Consider the following 10620-nt stretch of genomic DNA (forward strand, 5'->3'; position numbering starts at 1 on the left):
TGCGAAATTTATAATTTATATGTATATATAAAATATCAAATGTAGAAAATTACACGAATGGTCCTTGAGGTTTGTAATGTATTTCAATATTGATACAAGGGCAAAATAATCTTTTTAATTAAAATCTAATAGCTGAAAAGTTGAATTTAACGGTAGGAGGACATTTCATGTAACTTTACAAACCACAGGGACCAGTCATATGACTTTTTGCTGATAAGTCCTCAAAATATATAATATTATGTGAAACACAGGACCAATTATGAAATTTTGTCTTTATTTTATAACCTTGTTTGTTGTATCTTAATATTTGGCGAACACGAATACTCAAACTACCCATTATATATTTTCTAAAAACCAAAGTCGGTGGCCGTGGCTTTAGTTTTCAACCCCTTCAAGTTTTTGACTATTTAATTTTCATCCCTTTAATATCTTTTGCTTAACCCCTTCAAGTTTTTTATTTTCTAATTTTCACCCCTTTAATATCTTTTACTTAAACTTTTACCTTCTACTTTTCAAAATAACATTTTCATCTCTATAATTTATAAAATATCAATTTTACCCTCTTAACTTTAAAACAATTATAATATATCTTTCACCTCTTTATTTTCTAGATTTTTGTTATTATCTCCGATAGTGTATAAAGTTTGACTTTTTTCTATCTACTGACACTTTTTATTCCTCTACTTTGAAAAATTATATTTTCCACCTGTCTATTTTTCAAAATATAGGATTTATACATCAATTTTGAAATTTCTAAAATGTCACTTATATCTTTTCTATTTTTTAAACTTTCATGTTTATTCACGTAATATATATAATCTGATTTCTCTACGGTTACCACGCTTCAGTTTTATAATGTCACTTTCATACCCTTGACTTTGGACTTTATAAAATTCGTTAACTTAAAAAAAAAAAATAATATTAAATAAATAAACTAGTTTGTGAAGTTTTTATGTATATATACCAGTATAAATTTGAGATGATCAATATTTCGGCGTAAATTTAAAACTCTCCTTCATTAATTAGAAGTATATTACTTTATTATATATATATATATATATATATATATATATATATATATGTTGGTATAAATTCAAAATTTTCTATATTTTTGTGTTAATTTTTTCTATGTTTTAGTTTTTATTTTTAAATACATTTCCAGTATATGAATCAGATTACATATAATACATTTTTTTTTATTTTAATTTCCATTCATTAACTGAAAAAAATAATGCTCATCAACGTGTAAGCTGCACCATGCTGAATGAGAGAATGACATTCCCTTTCAATTGAGATATTGCGTATGGTGGCCCATATTTTTGTTTTTCCTCTTTTTTATTTTCTTATTGTCCATTTGATTTACCCCTCAACTTTTTACCTACCTATATTTTCCATTCTTATTTTGAAAAATAAAGTTTTCTCCTCATTTACTTTTTTATAATATCGTTTCTAACTTATAAACTATGATGTCTTTAAAATATCATTTTCATCTCCTTTATTTTTCACCATCTACTTTTTAAAATCTTATTTTTTACCCTCTAACCTTCAACCTTCTACAATGTTATTTTCACCTTTTATTTTTAAACTTCCGTTTTAATTTCTAAAATGTCACTTTCATCCTTTCTATTTTTTAAACTTCCGTTTTAAATTATATATATATATATATATATATATATATATATATATATATATATATATATATATATATAATTTAATTTTTCTACGGTTACCACGCTTCAGTTTTATAATGTCATTTTCATACCTTCGGCTTTGGACTTTATCAAATTCGTTAACTTAAAAAGATTAATAATAAAATAAAATAATAAAAAAAAAATAATTTGTGACATTTTTATGTATATATACCGATATAAATTTGAGATGATCAATATTTAGGCGTAAATTTAGAACTCTTCTTCATTAATTAAAAGTAAATTGCTTTATTTTATATGTATATGTTGGTATAAATTCAAAATTTTCTATGTTTTTTTGTTAATTTTTTCTATGTTTTAGTTCTTATTTTTAAGTACGTTTCCAGTCAGATCACATATAATATATTTTTTTTTTATTTTTATTTCCATTCCTTAACTGAAAAAAATAATTTTAGTTAGTTATGGTGGCCCATATTTTTGTTTTTCCTCTTTTCTATTTTCTTATTGTCCATTTGATTCACCCATCAACTTTTTACCTACCTACATTTTCTACCAGTATTTTGAAAAATAAAGTTTTCTCCTCTTTTACTTTTTACAATATCGCTTCTAGCTTGTAAACTATGATGTCTTTAAAATATCACTTTCATCTCCTTTATTTTTCACCATCTACCTTTTAAAATGTTATTTTTTACCCTTTAACTTTTAACTTTCTATAGTGTTATTTTCATCTTTTATTTTTTAAACTTTCGTATTTAACTATATCTTAGAGTTGTAGCTAATAATTGTACGTTGGTACCTTTTAAAACTACAACTTTTAAAATATCATTTTCACCATCTTTATTTTCTACCATCTACTTTTTAAAATGTTTTTTTACCCATTTAACTTTGAACCTTCTACAATGTTACATTCACCCTCCTCCTCCCCCCCCCCCCCCCCTCCCCCTCAATTTTTAAACTTTTGTGTTTAACTACATCCTAGATTTGTAGCTAATCATTATACGTTGGTACTTCTTGAAACTGCAACTGAATTTTTGTATGTATAAATATGGTGTCTGTAATATCATCAGACGTATATTCTCAAAGGAAATGAAAATAGAAACAACTTTTTCGTCTGTTTTCAACATTTGTGAATGTTTGGATGTACATAATTTTTTCTACATAATATGGTGTTTGTAGTGTCGGAAGATGCATATACTAAAAAAATGAAAATATAAACAACTTTGTGCGTATACTTACAAAAAATAACAACAAACTTTCTACTAATACTTAAATCCATTACTGTCGCCGCAACGCGCGGCGGGTAAAATACTAGTTACTTACTAATTAAGTAATTATCATTTTTCTTTTGCCAAACATTGGCTCTCGATATACTGAGTCAACCAATCGATTACGTGCATGTAGATCACTGCCCATTGGCATTGCAGATTTTTCATTTTTGACGTCGTCTCTCTGGAAATTTGATCGATAAATCTTCAACTGAAGGTCTAGATTGTCGAATTCTTCAAGTTTGTCCCAATCTTTTACGTCTTTTAAGGCAATTTTCTCAATCTTTCATTGAGTTTCTGGAGGGTTGAAATCGCTTCGCTGTCTGGTTTTCGGTTTCAAACTTCTTGGCAAAGTTTTGAAAACCGGACCAGAGACCGAATTGGTCGTCTTACTGGTTCGATGGTTCATGTGGTCCCACCGGTCAGACCGATCTCAAAAATCGGATGATGTCATAATTATATTTAATTATATAAAAAATACAAAAAATGAAATAAATAAATCTTTTTTAAAATTTCTGGTTTTAACCGGTTCAACCGGACCGGTTTTTACCGGTTCACATGAATACCGGTTTTTTGGCATTTAAGAACCGGATACGGGACCGGTTCCCGGTTGAACCGACCAGTCCGGTCCAGTTTTCAAAACATGGCTTCTTGGTGCTGATCGGGACCTATTGCTGCTGGTTTCTAAATCCTAACTGCTTACCGTTGAATAAATTTTAGTTTGCTTTATCTTACAGCATCCTGTTCTCATTGATAAAGGTCACAATCTTCTTGAAGCATTTCACTAGCTACTCCACAATAAATTAAATTTCAGAGTGGGAGCTTGACCTTATACAGGCAGATGACGTATATAGTAAAAACATTTGCCAAATAACTTTTTTAATTAATATTTTTTGCTAGAAACTTTTATTATATGTGGGGATTACTTCTTTAAGAACAGATGTGGGGATTACTTGGGGTGGATGCAATCTTTAAGTGGCTTTTGTGGGCACCACAATTCAGCTCCATCTTTCTATGAAAGGAATATTGACAGAAACAAAAGAAGAAAAAACATACAAAGAAAAAAAAGTTAGGATCACCAGCAGGCAAGTAATGAAACTGTATCTACACCAGACAAGTAGTTTGCAGTGATATATAACTCTGTTCCAACACAAGATAATTAAAGCATGTATCTAAATTCTATTATATCTAAAAAGAACTAGTTATTTTGGGTTGATCTGGTGTCTAATTTTGTCCATTTAAACAATCAACAAAAGAATTACATACCACCGATTGTAATAGTCTATGTTTTTTTAACAATCAATTCACATGTTTATACAAAGACTGATCTTATCTGCAACTTGTATATATCTTTAAATTAAGCATAATACTAGTACTACTACCACTTATATGTACTCCACAATAGAACAAGAGTCAACCAAACAATAGAACATGTTCCTTAATTATCCTACATATGCAAAGATGGGTTTCACTTGTTCTTTATTTTTATTTTCTAATAAATAAATAACCTTTACTATACTTGTATTAATTTTGATGAATAAGTTTAATAGTAAAATCGTTTAGTAAATAACTTTTGCAATTATAATATTCTTTGCTTGAAACTTTAATATTTGAGGGAATTACTTGGGGAGGATTCAATCCTAAAGTGGCTTTTGTGGGCACCACAAATCCACTCAATGTTTCTATTTAAATATCTAAGAGATGGAAGCAGGAGAATTGCAGAAACTAGAAAAAAAAATATTTATATACATACAAAGATGGAAAGCTCACGCTCAAGCTCTAGTCAACATGTCGCATTGGATGTTAAAGAAGAATACACATACCCATATCCATCAAATCTTGCTGCAGCAAGCTTTATTAGTGTGAAGCTGAGTGGTAGGGACAAATACGGTGTTTGGAAAACACAGATGCTATGTCTCTTAAAGAGTCATGGTATGTTTGGATTCGTTAATGGAACACTTGTAAGCCCTCAAACAAGTAGCAGTGTTTCCGGGAAGGAGAAAGTGGGGGATGACAACATTCACTTACTGTGGACAAGATCAGATGCTCTTGTGAAAGGTTGGATTCTTGGTTCCCTTTCAGAACAAACACTCACGTATGTTGTGGATCGTCTTATGGAAAAACTTCATTTAGAGAGAAATTCAGAAGATAATTTCAGTGCAAAACATGTATGGGATGAACTGCAGACTATGTATGCTCCTGCTGTTGTTCCACAACTGCCTCCTGTTATTGAAGGTACAATCCATCTCTTGTTTGCTAGTCTAATCTATCGTTTATTTGGGTTGCTGATTTAATATACTCAACCATATCATTAGTAAAATACGTGTACATACAAACAAGGTTTTTATTTTATATCCTTAATTCTTTAAAATCCCTAATGTTTAGATTGGAGATTAGATTACATCATCAGAGCACATATTTTGTATCTATCTTGTGGTTTTTTACCTTCATGCAAATATAGATACACTACAAGATGAAGATGAAAAAGACAAAACATTGAATCTCCGAGAATTGTACAGTTGTGCTCAAGAAGAATATTGGAGTGGGGTTGAAAAGATTTTGAGTTATGGAAGGGTTACAGTGATAGACAAAATCACAAATAATGGCAACACCTTGCTCCATGTAGTAGTTGGTACATCCAAGAAGCGAAAATTCTTAGAGGAATTGTTGGAAGTGACACCAGAGAATACAAAACTAACGGATGTGAGAAATTCAGATGGAAGCACGTTGCTTCATGTTGCTGCTATTATCGGCAACACTGAAGCTGCTGACATCTTGGTGGAAAGGGACCCAGATTTGTTGTTGGCCAAAGACAACGAGGGTCAGACACCATTAGCCTTGGCTCTTTCTAATATGCACACTCAAACAGCCCGACATCTTTTGGATCACATCAATACTGAAGATCATATACATAAGGATGTTCTGTTTTCTGGCGCAACTGGTGATGGTTTTCTAGTTACTCTTATTTCCGCTAAAGATTTCCGTAAGTGTCGCTTTTTTTAGTAAAATCCCTATCCACATTCCACCCACTTAATTCATACATCTGACTTTATAATATATGTGTAGGCTTTGCAAAAGATCTGCTGGGGCATTACAAAACATTGGATACTGATGCTGTGCTCATGGCTATAGCTCAAAATTTCCCAAGCGAAGTTAACAAGTTAAAAAGATACAGAGGTTTGTTTGTTTTCTTTTTTTTTTTTTTTAGTCTTGATTGATCTGCATGTTCCTTTACATTGTCAAATTATTTATAACGCTTCTCTACACCAACTTTTTTTTTTTTTTTTTTTTTTAATTTTATGATAGGGATTGATAAATTACTTAGGAGAGCAGACGGGTTTTGCACAACCTTTTGCTGTAAAATAATTGACAGATGTTCTCCATGGGTTTTCAAGTTGATAATCATCCCAATCATGTTTGGTAGGTTATGCGTTTATCTTTTCTTAATCTTTTAACTTGTTGATTACACCTTCTATAATTAACCCCATCATTCTAACAAACATTCCAACGCATAATGCAGTGACTTACTTCATCCTTGTCCTTGTCATGTTCCCTTTGATGTTAGGTAAGATGATCAGCAACTACCCTCATTGTTCTACTAAAAACAAAAGAGAGAAAATAAAGGTTTACTTTTTTATTTAAGATGCTCATTTGGGTCTATGTTGCAGTGTGGCTACTCATTATAAAGGGAGTAGAAACTCATGAAGCTGTGAAACTGTTGTGGGATGTATCTAAGTTGATAAAGGAAAAAAACCACTTCAGCTCTTACCATCACTATTACACAAATCCAATTCTTGAAGCAACTAGACAAAATGCATACGAGTTAGTAGAACAAATTGTGTATCACTTCCCTAATGCAATTTGGAGTACCAATGAAGATGGTCACAACATTATTCAGTATGCTGTGATAAATCGCTCAGAAAACGTTTACAACCTGCTTTATCAAATGAGTGAACATAGGAATATATATCGAACAATTAGAGACTCTCATGGGAATAACCTGTTGCATCTAGCAGCAAGATTGGCACCTAACAACAAACTCAATCTTATATCGGGGGCAGCTTTACAAATACAACGTGAACTACAATGGTTTAAGGTATGAATCTCTATGATTCAAAGTTGACATACCGGATATTTAAAGACTAAAAGTATTTATCAAACATGTGTAACAATTAATGTATTGTAATCTTGTAGGAAGTGGAAAAATTCATTTGTCCTCTAAGCATCATACAAAAGAACTATTTCAACGAAACACCACAAATGGTATTTACTAGAGAACACAAGGACATGGTGATTGAGGGAGAAAAATGGATGAAATCCACTGCGGAGTCCTACACGATTACAGCTGCATTAATCATCACCATTGTGTTTGCAGCAGCTATTACAGTGCCAGGTGGAAATGATCAGAACAAGGGGATACCAATTTTTACCAATCGCACTGCCTTCACAATATTTGCAATATCAGATGCCATATCATTATTCGCAGCTGTTACCTCATTGTTAATGTTTTTGTCGATTCTCACTGCACGTTTTGCTGAGCACGATTTTCTCTTCAAGTTGCCTACAAAGTTGATAATTGGTTTGGCCACATTGTTCATCTCAACAACAGCCATGATAGTAGCTTTTGCTGCAACGTTATATCTTGTATTTGGCCAAAGCAACTTACGAATTCTTATTCCTATAGTTGTGTTGACATGCCTACCAATTACTTCTTTTGTGACCCTGCAGTTCCCTCTTGTCATAGAGTTGATGAGTGCTACATATGGTCGTAGTATTTTTGGTAAGCAAAAAGATGATATCTTTTATTAACTCTTTTTGTCCGAGTGTAGAATGATGTAACAAATAGAGGTGGAAGGTGGTACATAACAATGTAGTCATTTTGACTTTGTAATATGACAGTTATTTGAGGTATTTAGGATGGTGAAACACTGATTGCTGGGTGAAAATTGGGAATTGTATATATATGTTATATAACACCAAACGATTATCAAGAAGTGTTCGTTTATTGATGTATGAACCAGTTCAGACTTTTACAAAATAAAACCTCACTCTAACCCTACACAAATCACTAAAAAACCTAACTCTCACTCACATATTCAAGCTATCTATATTACACACACTACTGGAAAATAGGCTATTAAATACACCCATATCTAATACGGTTGTAAATAAAAACCGTATTATAAAGGGATAAATAAATATAATACGCACAATTACAACATCTAATACGGTTAATGAGATGTACTAGAAACAAGATCAAATAACTAAATAAAATACACCCCCATTTTGATTAGGTACGGCTAATACCTAAATTGAATACGCTTCCTCGTCATATACTTAGCTTCCTCCTCACACACTTGTCTCCTCCCAACCGAACACCTTAACACCACCCTTTCTCCATCTCTACACCACTAATCGGTCCTTCATCTCCATCTCTCCTGTCGCAACACCGTCATCACCGGCCAACCTCGCCTCGCCTCGCACCTCCAATAATTCAACCAACCTGAAAATCCCACCACCGGACCATCATCATCATACAAATTAACCACACTTGCGGTTCAAATTTAAAGGGTAAGAGCTTTGATTTATGTTTTTGCAATAGACAAACACAGGTAGCGGTTCAAATTTAAAGGTAGGAGCTTTGATTTTTGTTTTTGCAACAGAAAAACAAGGACAGAAATACAAAGGAACTACAACTGTTCATGAAGGATAAGGAAGTGTTTTGGCTGTGATCAAGATGCAAAATCAAATGGTAGGATTTCTATTTTGAAAACTTATTGTTTAATTTTAACCAGATGACCTTGGAATCTTAAAATTCAAACACCCTCTTGTTAAATACTACTTGGCAGTCCTTAACGGTTCTTGAGTACTAAGTTCATACCAAACAATTTCAATATATCAACTTCTTACTCACAGAGACCACATTCCCTATTTCATCAAGTCTGTCAAAATATCAAATTAAGTTCCATAATACACACATATATAGTGCAAACATAATACGTATACCTGCTTAATAATCTTGAAATTTTGGCTAAAATCTTTCAAGAAATGATAAAATTGGTGGTTAATTGTTGTTTTCTTTTGTTTACCGTAAGCATTTGTAAGCATTTGAGTTTGCATCAACTAAAAGGATAAAAATTCCCTATGTACCTCATAAACAATGGTTATTTTTTCATTTCTATCATATTCTTCTAATAATGGTATCAATTCCAATTTAATCAATTGTTTAATAGAATTTTTTTGATTTGTATTTAGTTAAATCTTTTATCCGGACCAAATTATCCTTGAAACGGGCTTATTAATGATCAACATTTTTGGTAAACATGATATATTTGCCTGATTCAGGTCACAATCTTGTTGAATTAGAGTTGAAGAACACATGGCTTTATGTTGAAAATCTGAATCAGATGTTAATGGTAACAAGTTTAACACTCAAGTCCATATGATTAGATGATAAGGAATTAATCCAGTTAAGTAAGTCATTCCGTATTCTTCAAGTTCTTAACTTGATAGATGTTAGAGGACTTAAACTACCAACAATCCACCTTCTCCACCTAAAAACATGTCATTGGACTATAATAGATGCTCCACCATTTGTAACATTTAATATTTTGCAATAGCAGAAAATGAATCAATTGGAAGAGAACGCTACAATTTTATGCATATATTTATTCTTTATATAATCATTATAATCATACATCAACTATCCTTCTATAGAGTGGTTACTTTTTATAAATTCTCTTTGTTCCTTTTTGATAAGCTAAATGCAAAAAAAAAAAAAAAAGGCTAAGTAAGATGCTATAAGAAACAAATCAATGAAATTACTTTGCTATTGTGAATGTTATAGGAGTTCAAGTAATTCCTTTTTTATTTTTTATTTTGTAGAAAATGTTGTTGCCATGTGGTCTTCCACCAGAGAGAGAGAAGAGGAATAAGGCAATGAGGATTTTCATGGGGAGATTTACTATGATTGCATTATGAAAAAATTGTGTAGTATCAACCTGATGCGAGGATAAAAAACTATGTTGAGTTTTTGATGTTTATGTTACATGTAATATGTTCTATATTATACAAAGTCATGTTTTAGTGATGAACATTAATCTTTGTGTATTTTATGGGGTGGTTATGTTGGTAAGTGTCACGTTGTAAGTGATGAACATTAATCTTTGTGTATTTTTTGTAAATTTAGTCTAATTGTATAATTTTATAAAAAAATAGCAAAAAAATTGATGAAAAGACCAAAAAAGACATCAAAACCCAAGTGTAAAAAACAAAAAAAAAAATTGAAGATGTATTAGTTTTGACAATTTGGATGTTTTGTGTTTTTATGTTTGAAGTTGTATTATGTATTTCCAATATGAAAACCAAAAAAAAAATGAGAAAAAAGGATGAAAATTCTCCAAAAAATGTGCTGATTCAAGTTGAACAATTTTGTACATACATTATGTTTTTGTACATATACACAAACATCAAATTTAAAACCAAAAAAAATACATCAAAAGATATATGTATATTATTAAACAAGAAACCAAAGAAAAAAATTGAATTTTTTTGTCCTTTTTACATATATATGGACGTGAATCCCATTTTTCTTTTATATGGATGTGTATATTGAAGGGGCCCATCGGTCTAGCCCATATGAACACAGTTTCAATTCGTCATCGGTCAAAATTTGCAAACTTAACAAAATTGACCCAAAAATCAAA

General features: G+C 31.3%; 1 protein-coding gene and 1 long non-coding RNA gene across 2 annotated transcripts; both read left to right on the forward strand.

Annotated features, from left to right (window-relative positions):
- The first annotated feature begins 4647 nt into the window (after positions 1 to 4647).
- On the forward strand, positions 4648 to 7919 carry LOC111900917 (uncharacterized). The gene is made up of 7 exons (XM_023896790.3): positions 4648 to 5149; positions 5376 to 5897; positions 5981 to 6091; positions 6221 to 6334; positions 6435 to 6479; positions 6583 to 7010; positions 7109 to 7919. Exons 1-7 carry the CDS (start codon positions 4672 to 4674, stop codon positions 7721 to 7723), a joined length of 2313 nt encoding a protein of 770 aa, XP_023752558.1. The 5' UTR covers positions 4648 to 4671; the 3' UTR covers positions 7724 to 7919.
- Positions 7920 to 8201: 282 nt separating this feature from the next.
- On the forward strand, positions 8202 to 10077 carry LOC111900918 (uncharacterized). The gene is made up of 3 exons (XR_002853348.3): positions 8202 to 8485; positions 8578 to 8666; positions 9800 to 10077. It is a non-coding gene; the product is annotated as an uncharacterized LOC111900918 (long non-coding RNA).
- Positions 10078 to 10620: the final 543 nt, after the last annotated feature.

The sequence above is a fragment of the Lactuca sativa genome, chromosome 4 (genome assembly GCF_002870075.4).
Source record: "Lactuca sativa cultivar Salinas chromosome 4, Lsat_Salinas_v11, whole genome shotgun sequence".
Taxonomy (NCBI): Eukaryota; Viridiplantae; Streptophyta; class Magnoliopsida; order Asterales; family Asteraceae; genus Lactuca; species Lactuca sativa.